At 37.6% G+C, this 20,072-nt stretch overlaps 2 protein-coding genes across 2 annotated transcripts; one reads left to right on the top strand and one right to left on the bottom strand.

The window, feature by feature from the left end:
• Positions 1–45: 45 nt before the first annotated feature.
• rnf7 (ring finger protein 7) lies at positions 46–1,606 on the bottom strand. Its single transcript, XM_032546077.1, has 3 exons — positions 1,389–1,606; positions 1,233–1,280; positions 46–540 (listed from the first exon to the last, which is right to left on the bottom strand). Exons 1-3 carry the CDS (start codon positions 1,552–1,554, stop codon positions 422–424), a joined length of 333 nt encoding a protein of 110 aa, XP_032401968.1. The 5' UTR covers positions 1,555–1,606; the 3' UTR covers positions 46–421.
• Positions 1,607–2,807: 1,201 nt separating this feature from the next.
• LOC116708283 (transmembrane protein 255B) lies at positions 2,808–14,915 on the top strand. Its single transcript, XM_032546153.1, has 9 exons — positions 2,808–3,058; positions 4,846–4,985; positions 5,374–5,436; positions 8,502–8,591; positions 9,056–9,139; positions 9,221–9,306; positions 9,458–9,617; positions 10,912–11,013; positions 13,716–14,915. Exons 1-9 carry the CDS (start codon positions 2,998–3,000, stop codon positions 13,857–13,859), a joined length of 930 nt encoding a protein of 309 aa, XP_032402044.1. The 5' UTR covers positions 2,808–2,997; the 3' UTR covers positions 13,860–14,915.
• The last annotated feature ends 5,157 nt before the right edge of the window (positions 14,916–20,072 follow it).

Genomic DNA, 20,072 nt, shown 5'->3' with positions numbered 1-20,072 from the left:
TCAAAGTCCTATTTTGACAAATAACTGAAAACTTAAAAACTGAAGTATTTGTCACACTTTGACACTTTTATTTGAATTGTATGAATTTTATTCTTAGAGTGTCTGAATCACAGTTATTCACAATCCTTAATCTTTAAAAAAGAAACTCCCATTTTCACGATGTGCCAAACACCACAGCAGACATTAATGTAAAGCTGACATGACACTCCGACACACTTTACTCTTCTCTCCTTGAAGTGTGATCCCTTCAGCCACGAATCTGCGCAGCTCTAACTGTGTCCATTGTCCTCCTTTGACACCAGGTATAATGGAAACATGCACTTGAAAGGGAGAGGACAACGCAGGACATACTGCCGGGACCAGTGAGAAGTCTGTCACCATGTTCTGGTGCATCCGTGCACAGTACACCTGGATGTGGTGCTTATTTGCCGATTCTCTGAACCACCCAGTCCTGCTGGCAGAGGGGACAGCGGTTGTTCTGCTTCACCCAAAGTGACATGCAGCAGTTGTGGAAGGAGTGGTTGCACTCTCCCCATACAACTGAAAGACAGAAAACAAACACAACCTGCTGAGTTCAATGATTATACCAGACTATATAAGAAATGGCTTTGACAGAAAATACATCAGGGAGGTAAGGGGAAAAAACAAGTTTGGGGTGGGCGACATGGACTTAAAGTTTCATTACAGTACTTTGTTGTACTATTGTGGTCATGATAAAAGTGAGGATATCAATTATTTACTATTCTTTTTAAGGTAACTGAATGATACAGCAATCATAGCCCCACAAACACAATTAATGCTGTTTAAAAACATATACACAATCCCATAAGTATTATTCGAAAAATAACCAGAGAATTGCAGGTTGATTGTATTTTGCCATAATACTCAGCAGCAGCAGCAGCAGCAGTAAGGGAATTTCAATAAGTGTTTGAGATCATGCTGTGTTTTCAAACAGGGATAGAACTATAGTCATAAATGTACACATTTGACGACATATTTCAATTAAAATAACTCCGTTCATCTTTCTTGGGCTCTGAAATAACACATGCTGCTGTTGCTCATTTTTTTAAAAACGAGTTCTTCTGCATTTCTTTAAACAGGATTCTGTAATTAGCAGGCTGGATGTTGTTTTTCCTGACGGCTCCCACTAATCAGCCAAAGCTAGCTTGTTTGATTAACTTAAGTACCACAGCTGCTAGCAAATCGTGTGTTTTTTGTGTGAAGTATCTTACCAACACAGTCTTCTTGTTTATTCTCCGCCTGGCATCGAAGGCATGCGTCTGCAAAACGCAAAGCGAACCGAATTACTGCTTCATTTGTACTGTTACAAACACTTTAGCTTCATTAGCCGTGGGTCAGAGCTGAGCTAACAACTCCTCCAGACTCACCCATTACTTGTACCCGACAAATGGCACAAGTATCGCACTCAACGTCCCAACTCCACATGGCTACTGCATTCCACTTCTTCAGGGAAAACATCTTGTCCCCACCCGACTTGGAGCCCGAAGAGGTGCTGTGCGACAGGACTAAACCCGGCTCGTCACCGTCATCCATCTCTGTCGCAAAACGGTGTTAGCTGGCGTTAGCTTAGCTGCACAAAATGGAAGGACGACAGCTGAGCTAATGCTAACCACGTAGCCAGCGTCTTGTTCCTATAGCGACAGAAGAGGACGCTGTTTGTCAGGCATTAAGTGTTAACCCCTTTTCACATAAAAACTACAAGTACCTACGTTGTTGTATCAACTAAAAGTTAACTTATTTCAGCAATTTGAATAACACATGTGTAACTTCTATTGGCAATTATTTCAAATAGTTTTAAAAAAGTTTAAAGTAATTTAATGTTGATTAATAAATATACACATTTGAAGGTATATTTCAATTAAAATAACACACACATTTCTTGAGGTCTGAAATAGCGTATGCTGCTGCAGTTATTCTATATTATAGAATATGTATCTCAAATGATTACTTATGTTGATTTTGACAATTGTGATTTGCTGCTTTTAAAAGAAACACATTAGACTTAAAAAACCAATTAATAGTAATACGGAAATATTTTATGGTCATTTCATGTCATGGAAGCTATTATGGTAAACACCCGACTTGATTGTTGTCCGACACTCATCATCACCCTCCAGTAGGAGGGTAAAGTCACAAAATGTCATTGGTATTCACAGAATGTGGTTTCCAATCTTGTTAATGGAAAGTTGAGTGGAAGCAAAAAGCCTTGTGAAGATTGTGAAACAGAACGCTTTCAAAACTGTAGAGGAGATTCACAAAGCAATGATTATGGCTTAGCTAAGGAAAACCATAAATTAATTTGCTCGAAAATCACAATATTATGACGGAGCTATAACATCGGATTGTTATGGCCTTCGCAATTCTGGGAAAGGTTGTTTACTAACAGTTGTCTAGCAGACAATCACTGACATCCTTGATAGGGAGGTGTTAGCCACAAAAGGAAGAAGCTGGCTGTTCTTCATGCAAGGATGGAAAGTTTAGTGGAAGGAAGAGTATAGAAGAAAAAATTTGAAGATTTATTGAGATGGACCTCAAATTAAATGAGTATGGTCATTTAATTTTAAGTTCTTTTATAACACATGTTAGACAGGAATCCAAATTCACAGCAAGGAGTTGAAAAAGACTAATAAAATTAATGTTACGTGAATATTTTTTCCAACACTGACACTAGTTTCAGGATGCTCGTTTGGATACAGCCTCATAATATTTTTCTTTGAAGATTGCCACCTGGAGTATGATGACAAAAAGAAAGAGAGGAAAAAAAGTCTCAAGTTTCTTTTTACCAATGAATGCATCAGAGGCTGGAGTTCTCTGCACGCAGCTCACTGCTGGAGCAGCGGCAGCTTTCATGTTTCCCCTGTCTCTCTGGACACTGAAGACTTTTAAAGGTTCCCACCAAAGCTTCAGCCAGCGGATCGGGACAATTACACTCCCAGGGAAAACACTGTGGACTGGTTTTGAGGTACTTATACTATAATGACCGCAAGGACCCAAAGACCTGCAGGCAAGGAGGAACACATAATGAACAAACCGACAGGTAATTTAACAGAAGTGGAGTAGATAAATTGTTTTGTAATTCAAACTTTAACTTTACAATCTTAATAGTTGTTTACCACTCTGGATTCTTAATTGTCAGTAACAGATAACGAAACTCTAGTAGACGTTACCCAAGCTATCTAGTCTGAAAGGTATTTGATAAAAGATTATCACCCTTGTATGTGTTGTATTTTGCTATTATGTACTTGATTTATTTAACACCTAATTACATGTCATATAAAGTATTTTGTAAACAAGTTTAATTAATTTGAAGTTGAATCCAATGCAGTTACAACTGTATTACATTGTCGTCAAAGTTGGTTGATCATTTAATTCTAATTCATAAAATGGTTCTCTATAAACTAATTGAACTTTTTCATAGGGAGACAATTTAAACACAATAAAAAACATTGTGACAAAGTTAATGCATGTTTATTAGCTTGTTGGATAAACTTTAAAGTTATTTCTGTCAGAAGTTTAACATGAGAGTTGATATGATTGCTCATTTTAATTTAATTAAATTTTCGTTCTGCAATTTGTTTTATCCCAAAAAGTGTTTAAGATACTCCCTGACTCGCTTTAATGCAGGTATTTCTCTGAAAAGCTTTATACATCTATTTGTGCATTTTTTTCAGTTATTGTTATTCCTCTTCAAAAACCCAAATGTTTCCGATAACTCTAATTATCTTTGGATACTTATTCCCACTGTGAATTAATGTGAGTTCATGTTTTTTTCTGGGTTTTCATGCATAACACCTCACTAGTTCAGATTTCTCGTTAATGCATTTACACAAATGATTAAGCCCTTTCATCACAAATCTTCCTGCCTACAAAACTGTGGTCATTAAGTAAAAATTAGTAGTAGTTTTAAATGTTCACAGGTGTACGAGATTTCGGTCTTTGATTATGTTTGGAAGAATATACAGTACAGACCAAAAGTTTGGACACACCTTCTAAATTCAATGGGTTTTCTTTATTTTCATGACTATTTATAAGGCAAGAAATCCCACTTATTAACCTGACAGGGCACACCTATGAAGTGAAAACCATTTCAGGTGACTACCTCTTGAAGCTCATCAAGAAAATGCAGAGTGTGTGCAAAGCAGTAATCACAGCAAAAGGTTGCTACTTTGAAGAAACTAGAATATAAGGGGTATTTTCAGTTGTTTTACACTTTTTTGTTTAGTGCATATTTCCACATGTGCATATTCCATAGTTTTGATGCCTTCAGTGTGAATCTACAATGTCAATAGTCATGAAAATAAAGGAAACTCATTGAATTAAAAGGTGTGTCCAAACTTTTGGTCTGTACTGTATATCTAAGTTTATTAATAAAAAGCAGACTGTGTGAAAATGAAAATTATTTCAAGTACTTATCTTCTCGTGGAGTAAAAATAGGAAAGGAGCATTCGAGAAACAATTCCTTCCAAAAGCTGTAAGACTGAACGTAATCATCTTAAAATTTGGGTTTCAACTATTTCTGATGTAATCGAACAATCCCTGCCGTAAATCTGCTGAGATGCGTCCAGATGTGAAGGAGAACATGGAAGGAGAGAAGGCTGCCAAATGTTTGCACAGATGGTGGAAAAATTTCACATAGATCACCTACAAGTAACTTTGGGCAGTTATGTAGATAATGACTAAACAAGTGTATAATTTTCAAATTAGTTTGCATATAAGAACATGAGTTTTAAAAGCTCCTCAGAGTGCAGCTTGGTTTATATAGTGTCATGTGTTATTCATCCTGGTAGTATGATCAAAGTTTGTTGTTTCTTCTGCGTTTGACAGAGGTGGTGCTGAGGGTCCGGAGAGCTCTGTGGCTGGTACTGAGCATGCTCAGTCTGTCTCTGCTGCTGCTGGTGCTGGGAGCCTACACAACGACGCGCACAGAGAGCCTGAACGTGACTGGCTACATCTCAGGAGTTTTTGTAGGTAGTTTTAAAAAGTTGCGTCCTTGCAATCTGTCACAACAGCTTAAAATTTCGTCTTCTGGTCTCTGCAGGTGTTTAGCTCAGACACAGTTTTAATATAAAATGGTTATGAAATGCAATTAACATTCTACTGCTGCTGTTTGTATTCAATGCATTCTGATATTCCTCAAACATCTGTATCTACTGCATCTTGTACTGCAACTGCATTGAGTTTTGTTTACCTTCATCACGATGTCATACATTTTTCATGTAATGTCAGAACTGCACCACACAGGCAGCTTTAAAGCTTTTGTTGAGTTTTTTTTTCTTGGAAAGGAGCCAATATTGAAAAAGAAATATTTTTCAATATTTGTTTTGATTAACATGAATCTTCTGTCCCTTGCAGCTGACTCTTGGTTATTTCCTGGGATTTTTAGGACTCCTCCTAGAAGAGAACGGCAAGCAATTGGTACTGTAAAATTCAACACAATACCTAAGATGTTCACTTCCCACTGCCATGATTTCTCCTCATGTTTTACTGAACAAACTCAGCCTTCTCTGGCGTATTACTGTTATTGTTTTATCTCTTTCCAGACATTTTGTATTAGATTTCACACTGATATTGGAAGGTTTCTTCATCTTTTTGGTGGTTGGTAGTTCTTCATTTGGAAATTAGTGCTCAAGGCAGTCCTTAAAGAAAACCTGCTAGTCGTAAAAAGACTCAAGACTTAAGAGGTTCTTCCAGTAAGAACAACCATGATGAAACAAATCCCACGCAGAATCTCAGCAGACAAATAGATGTTAGGTCTAATAAACCAGCTGCCTTTCGCTGAAATGACAACATCAGGGCGTTGGTTTTAGGAAAACATGTCAGAGTTCCTGGCTCCCATATTTGACTTCATTTAATGTTTTCAGTTTCAAAGGTTACACAATCAAGGTTTTATGTTTCTACAGAATGCCGAGTTTCATTTTGCTCATCATGGCTAACAAATGAACTGTAATGATGCCTAAACAACCCAGACTGATGAAAGAGGTGAAACCTGAGCTTTTCCAAGCTACTTTTACAGTAGATACAAGAGAGTGTCTACTGCTGCACACTAATTATTAGGTCTGCCTGGGAGTCTAAATAATGCATTGTTATTAAAGAATAACCCCTTAGTTATGATAAGGAAAGCATGAACTGTGCTGTTCAAGGTACGCTCACAATTTACTTTATTTGTTCCTATGAACAACTGGTGGTTATTTAACATTGCAACATTGCAAAGTTTGGTTGTGAGAAATATGTTGGTTAAACACATTATGAACAAACTCAGCACAACCCATCCATCCATCCATCCATCCATCCATCCATCCATCCATCCATCCATCCATCCATCCATCCATCCATCCATCCATCCATCCATCCATCCATCCATCCATCCATCCATTTTCTTCCACCCTTACACTGGTTGCTGTCTTTTGTAGACAGCAACCAGTTTTGAAAGTATGAAAAGTTTCAAAACAATATTTGTTTTGAAAGTATGAAAATTGGAGCCTTCCGAAAATGTTATCATAAACTGTAGGCAGTTTTCAGTTCAATTGTAAAATACTTTATTAATCTCAAATGGAAATCAAGTGTCACGATTTTCTTCAAAGAGTTTTTGTAGAGGTTGATGACTGTAAGCAGAAAGGACCTCCTGTAGCAGTCTGCATCACAGTGAATCTGAAGGAGCCTCTGAGATAAGTACATGAGATTATTGTTGGTGTATTTTAATTTCTAGTTGCATTGGTGGGTTGATGTTAAAGCACAATAATAAATACAGGGCTAAAGAGCACAAAATAAAAAAAAATCTCTATTAGGTTGAAGGTGAGGGAAGAATTATAAGTAGAAGAAGACCTGAAGTGTAGTCAAATTTAAATCATTAATATTATTATAACTTATTTTAGTGAGCATAAATAAGTTTAAGCTTTCTAACATTTCCAAGATCCTCTAGTGCAGAGGGGACTACAGAACTGGCTGAAACATGTGGCTAACGAGGAGATGAGGCAGGATGAGTGAAAATCTGTTTTTTATTTAAAGGCTGTTTTGATTCATTTAATGAGCTTAGCCAATGAAAATGTGATTAATGGTTTTAGAAGTGCAGCATTACAGACTTGCTAAACACAAAAGTGTAAAAACATCAATTCCTGGCACGTCTTCTAATCTGTGTTCATAAACTCATTTGTAAAGTTTGATTGATCTGTTTTTTTTTTTAAATCAAGCTTTTCCACTTCTACACATTTTTAGGGAATCTTGCCTACAGATTTGCATCAGCATGGCTTTCATTTTTTTTATTGCATGTCATTTACTTTCTGCATACTTCCTTGCACTTATGGACATCTGTGTTGCTGCTGTGTGTAGAGTTTAGATTAGCATGTTTGGATTTTGCTTTATCTGTTGGCGATTGTTGTTTGAAAATATGTCAATGAACAAGACTAGATTAAGAGCAGGATGATTTTTCATGGTAAAAATACCATAACTTTATTCCCAGCATGTTCACCAGGATGCGGCTCCAGCTACTTTCAATAAAAGAACCAAGAAAGCCAAGAAAAAGGCACTCAGACTGAAGAAATGTACTACCCTGGAACACATGCTGTTCTTTGTTTTAAATGAGAAGGACTAAAGAATTCAAATATTCTCGCAAATGTAATAAATGTATTGCATTTTCCAAATCCAAGGTGGTATCCAGTGAATAATGTTTAAAAAAAGTGCTTATTCGCCTTGAATTGTTTAACCTTGTTTTTTTACACAGGGGGAGATTTTGTTTTATAGATAAACCCAACTGTGAAGGAAAAGAAACATTTCACAAATAAAATTGTGTAAGGTATGTCTTTTCAGCCACCTGTATTCTAAAACTCCTAAATAAAATCCAGCAGCATCAACGGCCTTCAGTACTCACCGAATTACAGAATAAAGTACGGATGTATGTAATTTAATTTCAGGATATATGCAACCGCTCTGATTCACAGAGGGTGAATCTGTTGACAGGACAACTATTGGTCATGCTATTAAGCTCCAATCTGGTCTTTAGCTGGAAGAAGAAAGTCATTGTTCAAAAAAAGCCTCAACAGGTCATATTTGCTGCTTAACTGAAGCCATGCAGAAGACAAAGCAAAAAGGTTGAATTTTTTTAGTTGATCAAATATAAATACTTTTTCAATGCATTGTAAGTTTCCTTGCATTTCTGTCTTTAGTTTCAAAGACAGAAATTATAAAGGTAAAAAGTAATGCACAAAGAAAAATACTGAAAGTATTCAAAAACTGTTCAAGCTGAAAAGTTGTGTTTTTTAAAAGACTGGTAAAACAAAAGGCTTGGAAGAGCGCCCACCAACAATCTGACAATGAGAGACATGGGAAACTGAAAGCGTTGGAAAAAAATAAAAAGCAAAATACACATCTATCAAAATGACTAAAATCACTAAATCTAAACCACAGCCAGAGTAAACATTGGAATTTGAATTTTGGCTTAATAATGGACATCTTCTATCTATTCTTTTCTGATTTTTCCTCCCTAGCTGACGGCTGCCATTGTATTCCTCAGCTTCGGGATCATCACCTCTTTTCTGTGCCTGATGATTGATGGAGTCGGTATCCTCTTAAACATGGTGGGTTACACTCCCTCTTCTGCGAACACATTAACTTCAGATGGTTGTGTTTAATGATGAAATAATGCAGCCGAAACAGACAAACCACGGCGCTGTTTTAACTACAGTCACAGCAGGACCCTGTTGTGAAAGCTTAAGATGACAAGAAAAGTTTGGTTTGTGTTTTATCAAAAACTTCAGACATCAGATGTTTTGCTTTGCATCTAATCTGATAAATATTGTTTTGTTAATATTTATATGTCAACTCATCCAGTGACGAGGAGGAAAAAAAGGGGAAATGCTTTAATGCTTTATACAAGCAGTAGTTGGAGACCTAACAATTTGGCATCCTACCTAGAGATTTAGAAGCACTCTATTGCAATACTCAGTCTGGATTTTTATTAATTTTTTTGTGTAGAAATAATATTATTAAATATTGTTTTTAATGTTTATTAGTCAATGATTTGTTGACATGTTTTTGTCAGGACGTGCGTCCCCTGAAAGCAGGGAGGTGTCAGTATTACAGCAGCGGCAGCAGCAGCTACATCTATGAGAACTTCTACACTACGGTGAGTGATGATGAGGAAGAGAAATATTATTCTCACCTGGTTAAGTCACGAGAATCTAAACCAAATTAAAGTTATTGTCAGGTGCCATGTCGGAATCTGAGGGAGTCCTGTACCATGACCGTACGAAGCGGGACCTGCTACTGCTGTGACCTTTACAACTGCGCCAAGTGAGAGAATCACTATTTCTTCTGAGTATTTTCAGCTTCAATATCACATCAGACACTTTTTGTTTTATGGATTTTGTTCACTTATGCAGAACTGAGACTCTGGGATTTTATAACACGACTGATAAAGCAGAACCCCTTCTTTGTTTTCCAGTGGAGACTATATGAACAACTACTTTGAGTTTGTTGGAGTGCAAAGCTGTGAGGAAGTTTTCACCCTGTACATTTTAATCTGGACCCTCACCGGCGTGAACCTGGTGGCCTTTTTCACAGGGATACTGACCGCTGCCGTGCTGGGAAACATCAAGTACTTGGTATGATAATCCATAGCACCGTCATCCATCCTCATATTTGTGATTGTGACTGAAGGGTCCAATCTGGGCCAGAGGAGTTAAGGAAGGACTTTCTTTTTCTTTTTTTTTTAACACAATACACAAAGACAAAGGCAGTGAAGTGGGACATAATACATTCAGTGTGATTTTTTAAACTCAACACTAAATATATATGAAGAAATATTCATTGCTGATGATGAATAAAACTTAATTTCTTAAAAATGTATATATTTTGGTGTTAGGTCTTCCTCATTATCTCAGCGTTTCCACTGGTGTTTTTACTATTTATCTAAGATGTTGAGCTCCACCTCTTTGAGGCTGGATGGCCCTTTACCATTACCCTAATCTTTAGTTCGCCACACAAACTCTGAGCAGATAGGTGGACTATTCCAACATCTAGATATTATGTACAGTAATTGCTGCAAGTCAACGGCTTGAGGTGATGAGCTGGTTTTCCTTAAATAGAAACTGTTTTACCAGCTTGCATTATTTACTAAATTTCACAGCATCTTATTTTTGTCCATGGTCAAATTGAAATATATTTGCTCAGTATATTAAAATTCAAATTTCCCTTTGTCCATTCATAGTTTCAAATGTTACAACATCGGTTTTGAAGACCATATAGAGTTTTTTGAAACTAAAATGCCACTTTCTTTCTCCACCCGTTTCATGGTGGAGTCGTCTGAGCTCAGTTCTCACTGAAGGATGCAGCCTGAAAAACTCCCTGAATATTTTACCCTGTCTAGGTAAAGCAACAAAGAAACCCTAAAACCGTGGAAGGAATGCTCTGTGCGTGATATCTTCAGCAGGACCACACAGCCTGTGTCATCCTTCACTGCTTGTTGTTCTTCCACAAAATGATTCTCGCTTCAGTTCATTAAGTCATCAGCAGCAATTAATGAGGTGACTTCTCCGAGTCTTCACCTCCTCACTTGTCTTTGCGCTGCTCTGTGTTTTCACTGTTGGATTGTAAACATGTTCCTTTTGTTTCCCATGGAGCCCTGTGTGATTCTCACGTTTCATGGTTCATCCTTTTCATTCATTTCAATGTGTGGGAGAAGGCAAAAGACGACTCTCCTCTCCCACTAGTTGAGTCTCTATAAATATGTGGTATATTTTGAACAGCTACTTATCATGTGCTGATGTTCATCCTGTAGTTGCTTCATACTTAGAGATGGGACATTTTTAGTGAGCTTGAATCTGTGTTTATCAAGCTTTTTAAAAAAAAATAATAATAATTATACTTTGGCTCGCATAATTTCCTTTTCTTTTGCAGAGGAGCACCAACCTGGCGACTGCTGCCATTAACAACACAGCATCTTCCCCTACAGCTCCTCTGCTGACGGACGGCAACACGCACACTCAGCAGCTTCTTCCTGTCAGTATTCAGTCAGCACCAGATACACTGTTTTTCTCACTTGTCAGATTCGTCTCAATCTTTTCTTGATGTATGTTTGTTTCCACATAAAAACATTCATGGTAAAAACTTTGAACCTCCACCAAACATCCTGAAAAACATGGTTAGTAAAGTAGACTAAAAATATAATAAAAATAATACATTCTTAATTAACTTTCAGCAGAATAAGGATCCAAAACAAATGCTGAAATCAACAAAGTGATGGTTGTCTAGACAAAGAGAGAACCAGGACTCTGGGGGGACAGAGAACAGAGGTGTTTAAAGTGTTTAAAGTGTTTAAAGTGCGTCCACTTTGGACACCACAGATCTAGAGGAAAGATCAAAGATCACTCCATCTAGGGAAAATAATAACAGATCCCTCTCTCTGTGTGCGCCAATCTTGTAAAATATTATACACTGTTAGCCTTTGCTGTATTTTTTACAGTTAAATACCACAAAATGCCCAGTAAAACTACCATAAGACATCTTTACAAGTAGTTACTGTAATTTGCATTGCATTATGGGTATAGTACATAGTATTACAGTAACTTGCTGGCAACAGTGTTGCCAGTAAGTTACTGTAAAATTACAATAAAAGGTCTAACAGTGTAGAGGAACACTGAGTACTGTCCTCTTGGCAAAAAACAGACTATACAAAGTATAAACAGGAGTGGCGATAACTGTGCTGCTGGCAATTTTCCCTAAAGGTTTAAATATTTCTAAAATTTTCAGTGTAAAAGCATATTTTATCTCGAGGGATGTCATTATTTAATACTGCCAGCTCAGCAGGTATGATAATAAACTAAAACACTAGAAAAAGTAACAAGAGATTTTTTTTAATAAACTGTAGTGTTAATGTTTTTGTTACTGGAGTCTCTTCCATAGAAATGCTCAGAGTCGGTGAATCGCTTCGGCCTGCATGAGAGAGTTTTTATGCTGATAGTAAAGTATCTGGTCACAGTATGTGTTTCAAAACATTTATTATGCTCGATGCTATTACTTTATGCTTTAGGTATTTTAATGGTATACAGACAGATGAGATGCTTTAAGAAGGGGAAACAGCTGGTTCTGTTGTTAACATGGCCTGACATGCACCTCACAGAGCTTTCTCCAGAAATCAAATGGAAAAGCCTCGTCTCTGTTTTCAGTTTCACACTCCAAAAAGAAACACATTTTGCACAGTAAATCAACGACAAGATCTGCGGTCCCAAATGCAAATCTTGTTTTTCTTGTAGTATCATTTGAAACAGAGCTCAGTGAAGTACGCAGATTCTTAACGATGTGAGTTGCCGCTCAACAGAGACTGGATCATTTGTCCAAGATGCATATTATTTTAATCTCTTTCTTCACACCATCAGTTCTCTCTTAAAAACCGATGGAGCCAAAAAGTTTTAAAAGAGGCCACAACACTGAAAGATTTCAGGTGAAGTTTAAAGTCTCTGGAGAAAAATGTTGCTTATCTTTAGTAGTACTAAACAAATACCTGTGTAGCTTAACCCAGAGGTCTTGATGGACTGTCATTAAAGAAAATAACAAATTCAACAATTGACTTAAGCTCAGGGATAGGAAACAGATAGAAAATAAAATAGCAAAAAAAAAAAAAAAAACTGAGATGAAAGACAAGAAAAAGGTTCAAGAAAATTAAAAAGTAATGCAAAATTATTTCATAAAGATATAAATGACCAACAAATATGCACTGCAATATATAAACACATAAAATAACCACAAGGAAACACATGACTGCAGAGGAGGAATCGCAAACATAACATAACTTGAGACATTAAACTCCACAAGAATGTCATTTAAGACCAACAAACCCTCCAAAGTAATAAAGAAAAAACCCTAAATAACAACAAAATGCACAATTGGTCTCACATTTAAAGATCTCTGTTGTACTGTTTGAGTTCACAGTGTTGAGCAAAAAACAATTTAATTGTGATTTTGGAAGTCTGACAATACATTTTGTGCTGCAGCCAGAAGTTTACATGCATTTATCAACAGCCTGACTGTTGAATTACTTTTGGGTTTCTGTTGATGCGTTCAAGAAATTATCTATTACATCGTGGAATGACTGTGCAGCAAACTAATTTGATGATTTAAAAAAAAAAGAAGAAAAATTAGATGCAAAGTTTACATGTCTCTACGAATATTTGTTAAAAATGACAAACCTAGTTATTTCAGACTGAGAGAAATATTGTAAAAAGATCTTTTAACCAAAATGATAAAATGACACACGTGACCTCTCACATTATTTCTGCTAGCTGGTTTTGGCCTTTCACCCCGTCCTGTTCAATAAATCTCCGTTTTATGACCAGAACAGCCGTACATTTAACAGAACAATAAAACTGTCATAATTTATGTCACTACTGTTGCATTCTTGTTTGGAAACAGCAGTGTTTTACAAATATGGGGACTTGGGTGGAAACGTGTAAAGTCATTGTAAGGTAGCCTTTTGTTTAAGTTGTTTTCAGGCCAAAATGGTAAATTAATAAAAAATCAAATAAAAAAAGTCAAACTGAAACCTGTAAATCATCTATTTCTATTTATACAATGACAAGATTGCTTTAGTTTTATCCTTGCCTTTTATAAGCTCATAATAATGACTCATGGAATTGTTGCAAAGGTTTTCAGGAAATTGAAAACAAGAACATGCTTTTAATTTCCTCTTTGTCCTGTCCATCCAGAGGATGTCAGAGTTTTTCCCACCTGGAGAACAGACTGCTTCTACCCAGAGTTTTGTTCCAACAGTGCTCTCAGAGTCCAACCCGCCTCCCTTCAACCCGCTGACCACCCTGGTGTCTCAAAGAGTCCACGGCCTCTCTGCATGAGCCGTAGCATCACACCGAAAACACATCCAGAGGATGGAGGAAAAGAGGCATCTGCAGATTTTATTCAAGAACTGAGCTTTATGAAATCTAGTACATGGAGTTGTAATAATGTACAGGTTCAAAAATATAAACTTTTGGAGGTGATAATGGGTGATAATATGTATATTTCATACCAGATGCAGTTAAAGAAAATGCCGTCTTAGCAAAAGTACAGAAATTATTTTTAATATAACAAGATTTTTCTTGGCATTTTGACATTCTGTTGTTGACACACGCTGCCTTGAAAAAGTACTTGTGTCACTTGACCTTTGTCACATTTTGTCATGCTATAACATCAAACAACAGAAAAATAGGGCTTCTGAAAAGTGTGGTGTACATTTGTATTCAGACTTCCTGAATTAATACTTTGTAAAGCAACGATTTGCCACAATTAAAGTTGTAAAGGATTTGGGTGTGTCTCTGCCAGCTTTACACAACCATTTTCAAAACTGTTGAGTCAAAAAAAAAACATTTTGTAAATTAACTAAATTCAATAAGCACTTTTTTATAGCCGCTCTTCGATATAGGCTACAGATCCTCCACAGTAACCATGGATCTGATGGCTACGTCTCTGATTTACTCTCTTCTTGCATGTAAGCTTTAGACAGATATCCATGCATTCTTAAGTTTGCAGTTTTGTCATATTGTTTCAATATTCAGATATTGTCTTGGATTGTGCTCAACGATGTTCAAAGTTTGGGAAATCGCTCTGCAACCTGACCCTGCTTTAAACGTTTTTTGATGTTTTCCTTGGAGACAAAATGTAGAAAGTGTCAGAATCTGAGTCGAGCCTTAGTCCAAATGCAGCATCAACTGAAGTCAAAAAATAACCAGGGTCTCCTCCAATTTCTAGAAGAAATTGAAAGATGATCATGTTTTAACAGTTATGTTTTATGAATGAATATAACATAAGCCTGGCTCCAGGTGTTTAACACATGTATGAGCTGTAACTATGGTCTCTGTAAAGTAGAAAAGTAAAAGATCTGTGTGAAACTAAACAGTAGTTTCCATACAATGTTTGATTTGTGTATTGTTTCTTATCTTCCTGCATCAAAACATTAGAGGTTCAGGGACAACCTGATGTAAGAATAACTACATAAATGTTAGGGTAAGTCCCATTTGATCCTTTACAAGCATTTACTGAATTTACTGAGTGGGTTCTTCCTTTTGGTGTGAAATCAGGTAACAACAGTGTCACCAGCTGCGCCATGGTTCAGCCCAATTTCAAGTCACTTTACAAAAAACGCTCACATGATTTCTAATTGAACAGAAGTAATTCACACCAACACAATCTGATCATACGGACAGACTAGATTCAATGAGTTGCAGAGCTTTCTGGCCCTAAATACAACACAAGGGAGTCTAATTCAGTTTTTACTGCTAATTGGTCAAATGTTATCTACTTAAAGTAACCCAGGCACTTCCATTGGATCAGTGACTTCACAGCAATTCCTCATTTTTAGCAAGCATGCGGTGATGGAGCAAAGAAACAACTTCCTTTAGAAAGGAAGACACTTTGGGCATCATAGTTTATAGGTTAGCATGGCCCTGTCAAAGTTCAGATCAAAATCCATTTGAAAAGGCAGAGCTGACGTTCTAATGTGCTTTCTGTGGATTCTGAATGCACATTAGCTGTTGTGCAAAGAGTAAATAAACTGCAATTGCAACTATAGAGCATGATAGAACTAAAGAGGTTGACTTTGTAATGCTGAATACAAAGTAAACGCAACCTTTAATTTGAAAATTAAGAAAGAAAATTAAAAATCATATATCCTTTCTCTTCTATTTTACAATTATTCATTACTTTGTGTCAGCCTATCACATGAAATCACAGTAAAATACATTGAACCTTTGCAAGGCGCTGCCTTATATTATATTATAAATAATTTACTTTTATCATGGATATTCACCTTATGGGATGAAGGGATGCTCTGATAGCTGAATAGATACACTTGATAATGCTAAAGTATTAAATCAGATCTCAGCAACATGCACATACTACAGAAATATTAAAAATGAGGTAAACTACAGTATCTGGACTCTTTGAATCAACACATCTGAAGGAAAATCTGCATTATTTTGGCTCAGAAATACCCATCAAAAGCCTGTGTTGAGTGAGTTTAAACAAGCAAAGGATGTAAACTGGATCTAAATGCGTCTCTGTTTCTGTTGTGAGTTCAAAAGGCTGGAGAGCAATTTCAGATGACATGCAGCTGTAATTAAAACATGACAAGAAACAATAAGAATGTAGGGACTGGGAGCCAGAAGTTAGTAAGCTTATAAATCCAATATGAGACGACAGATATATGTAAATAAGTTGGTGGGTGTCACAAAATGATCTTGATTACTTTGAGCCTGTTGGTCTCCAATCCATGTTTTTGGCCTCTGTGAGCGTCCTTTGCTAAAACATTCACTCTGTGTTCCACAGTGGAAAACCAAATGAGGCACACACCAGCACATGGCAAAGGTTAATGAGTGTGTGGTGGGTCTGGCAATCCAATCAAGGGTAGAAAATGTACTGTGAGTCAGTTCAGTGGGAACTACCAAATAAAACATTTGACTACTTGTTAAAAATGTGGAGGAATTTAGAAACCTGTGATTCAATGTCTTTTTTGGTATGTTTTATTGTTTTTTTATTTGTTAACTTTGTCTTTTAGGTTTTATACTTGCTGTAACATCAATTGCCCATTTGGGACACGAATAAATCTGAATCTGAATCTGACAGTTTTGCCGTTTTTACACTATACGCAGTCACATGAAGTCCCAATAAAATGCGAATATCTGTAGTTGAAACATGACAGAATGTGAAACAAATTCAAGATGTACAATTGTTTCTGCACAATGACTTTTACTTCCATTGATGATGATAGACTGGTGCTCTGAACACTATTTATGTATGGTTGTTTTCTATGATCCCAAACGGAAGGTATTATACAACACAGATGGGATTTTATGTCGTGATTACTTATGTTGGTACTGCTGTTCCTCTGCGGTCAGGACCCAGCTTCAGTAATATAATATATATCCCCTGTAATGACAAAATTCCCAACCTCTTCCTGCTCAATCAGATTTGTCCCTTTACAGTCGAGTTGCAGCATAATTATGCAGAAGAGTATCAACCGGTGAGACTGAGGTTAGGCTCCAGGGTCAAAGAGCAGCACTGGTTGGGATAGCGTGTGTATTCTCCATGAATGTTTTCATAACCTTCTCTGCATGTCTGCTTGACTTCTCATAAGGAGCTCTGCGCTGCTGAAACATGAGGACGTCTCTTGCTGTGGTGCAGACCTGATCCTTCAAACACAAACAGATTCTTGGCATGCAATCCTCCAAACTATGTTCCCTGTTAGAAGAAGGAAAAGGAAAACTTGTGGTGCTGCTTGTAAATCAAAGCCATGTCCAAATTACAGCTGCTACAATCCCAAAAGGAAACCACCTCACAGGTAATCAATATCCTGATAAGGGATGAAGATCTAAGCATTTATTATCATACCAATGAACACTGGCGAGTAAAAGAAATAAATAACTTACATGGTTCTCACTTTAATATTGATCATTGTTACAGCTGGTGACAAAGGGGGAAAAAAACCTAAAAGTGAAGAAATGAAATGAGCATTGTGGTGATGTTTCAATCTGTTAACTCCTTTAATTGAAACATTTCAGAAATTGAATGTGAGAATATTATTTCTCTGTAATTCCATCAGAGGGATTGTTCTTTGATCCCTGTAATCACCTTCTGGGTGAAATCATGAGATCAACTTAAAGCAAAGCAGAAAATAGAAATCCAATCTGAACCCAGACCTGAGTAGGTTTACTTGGTTTCCTACTTGTAATGCCTGAGCCTAACCTAAGACCTCCGCTTAATCACATTCTACACCCAGCCAGAGGACTTAACTGGGTTTTTTTTTTGTACATTTTTTAATTTAAAATTTGAGCATTTTTCTGCCAATGCACACAAGTAGAAACTAGAAATGGATTCAGACAGTTGGAATAATGATATTTTGCAGCTGTAAATTGGAGACTTTTAATATCTAAAATGTGATGTTGTATGAATTCAACCCAACTAAACGCAAAAACGCAGCTTATTGCATGAAAATAAAAATCTTTGCACATCCCTCTTGACCCATGGCAGTGGAAGCATGCCGTGGGAACGATCTTGAGTTAATGGGAGGATAGATGGAAACAAATGTAGACGAAAAATGTAAGAAAAAAAAACTATTATGCAACAATGAAACCTATGGCACAACGCCATTATTATTAGGCCCGAGCAGCAAAGCGCTGCGAAGGCCTATTGTATCTGTACAGTTTCTTATTAGGCCCGAGCAGCAAAGCGCTGCGAAGGCCTATTGTATCTGTACTGTTTCTTATTAGGCCCGAGCAGCAAAGCGCTGCGAAGGCCTATTGTATCTGTACTGTTTATTATTAGGCCCGAGCAGCAAAGCGCTGCGAAGGCCTATTGTATCTGTACTGTTTATTATTAGGCCCGAGCAGCAAAGCGCTGCGAAGGCCTATTGTATCTGTACTGTTTCTTATTATTACGATTCTGCCCCCCTAAAGAGGTGCCTTTTTGGGGGCTTTATCATATTCAAAAACTCACCAAACTTGGCGGTCGCGACTAGAAAATTTAAAAATTTTGAATTTTAAGGTTGTCGCAAAAATCGCAAAAAAAATTGCTCAACGGCGGCAACTAGCAATTTTCTGTTGACACAATGGTATGACCGTACTTCATCGTAGAGACATGAAATTTGGTACACTTGTAGAGCTCACCAAAAGACTCAGAACTTACATTTAATGTTATAAGCCAACTATCACAGGAAGTCGGCCATTTTGTATTGAACGTCCATTTTTTACCTCGATTTTGACGTTTACAGCCTTCGTATTTGATCGAACTCCTCCTAGGGATTTCGATTGATCGACTTCAAACTCGGTCAGTCTGATCATAAGGCATGTTTGATTTAAAGTTATCAAATTGGTGAGTTTTGGAGCATGTTGAAGGGGGGTTAGCAGGGGTCAAAGTTCACCTACTCGCCATGAAACACGAAACTCTTATATTTCCTATACAAAAACACATAGAGGGACCAAACTTTCAGTGATTGATCGTCATCGGGTGCCCTACAATACCCTATGGTCAAATGATGACATCACTTAGGCCACGCCCCCTGAGAACAGGAAGTGTCATGTTTTACTGTGAACGGTCGCTATCTTAGCCCTTTGACCTAATCAACATGAAACTGTGTCCAGAGACAGAAGACATGTTGGTGTGTTGTGGATTCAAGCCCTGACCGGCTGCGATGAAGCAGCTGGGTGCGGCGGCATGGCGAAGTGACCTGTAACGCCGATGCCATACGTTTGCTTCTAGATTCCACATGTTTCGACCGAGCTGCACCAAACTTGGCCTGACTCATCCTGTTGTGATGCCTGACAATGCTATGTCATCATATTATGACGTCATCTAAGCCCCGCCCCCTCACAACAGGAAGTGCTATTTTTTTCCTTGGAAACTTTCATCTATGGCTCTCTTGACCTAATCAAGGTGATTCTGTGTTGGATGACAGATAGGAAGTTGGTCTCGCTTGCTTTAAAGTGCCAAGAGTTTTCAATGGCGGCAACGCCGTTCGTATACGTTTGCCTTTACATTCCACATATTTTGACCGAGCTGCATCAAACTTGGCCTGAGTGATCCTGGAGGCTTGCCCGTCAATCCTACGTCATCACATTATGACGTCATCTAAGCCCCGCCCCCTCGGAACCGGAAGTGCCGGTTTTTTCCTTGGAAAGCTCTGTTTATGGCTCTCTTGACCTAATCAAGGTGATTCTGTGTTGGATGACAGATAGGAAGTTGGTCTCGCTTGCTTTAAAGTGCCAAGAGTTTTCAATGGCGGCAACGCCGTTCGTATACGTTTGCCTCTACATTCCACATATTTTGACAGAGCCGCATCAAACTTGGCCTGAGTGATTCTGGTGGGATGCCCGTCGATCCTACGTCATCATATTATGACGTCATCTAAGCCCCGCCCCCTCGGAACCGGAAGTGCCGTTTTTTTCCTTGGAAAGCTCCGTTTATGGCTCTCTTGACCTAATCAAGATGATTCGGATGATAAGCTCTGTCAATGCTCGCTGCTGGCTGAACCGTGTGGGCGTGGCCAAATGCCGAATATCAGTCCCTCGCCATATGCA

This window comes from Xiphophorus hellerii, chromosome 18 (genome assembly GCF_003331165.1).
Source record: "Xiphophorus hellerii strain 12219 chromosome 18, Xiphophorus_hellerii-4.1, whole genome shotgun sequence".
Lineage (NCBI taxonomy): Eukaryota > Metazoa > Chordata > Actinopteri > Cyprinodontiformes > Poeciliidae > Xiphophorus > Xiphophorus hellerii.
The sequence above is the reverse complement of the archived record's forward strand: the minus strand, read 5'-3'. Positions and strand labels throughout refer to the sequence as shown.

Excerpts from the sequence above, each read along its gene's own strand:
- rnf7 (XM_032546077.1), bottom strand. The coding sequence starts at position 1,554 with ATGGATGACGGTGACGAGCCGGGTTTAGTCCTGTCGCACAGCACCTCT. Across the intron at positions 1,281-1,388 it reads TTGTCGGGTACAAGTAATGG|ACGCATGCCTTCGATGCCAG; the intron begins GTGAGTCTGGAG and ends TGCGTTTTGCAG. Across the intron at positions 541-1,232 it reads TAAACAAGAAGACTGTGTTG|TTGTATGGGGAGAGTGCAAC; the intron begins GTAAGATACTTC and ends TCTGTCTTTCAG.
- LOC116708283 (XM_032546153.1), top strand. The coding sequence starts at position 2,998 with ATGACCGCAAGGACCCAAAGACCTGCAGGCAAGGAGGAACACATAATG. Across the intron at positions 3,059-4,845 it reads CATAATGAACAAACCGACAG|AGGTGGTGCTGAGGGTCCGG; the intron begins GTAATTTAACAG and ends TGCGTTTGACAG. Across the intron at positions 9,307-9,457 it reads GACCTTTACAACTGCGCCAA|TGGAGACTATATGAACAACT; the intron begins GTGAGAGAATCA and ends TTTGTTTTCCAG.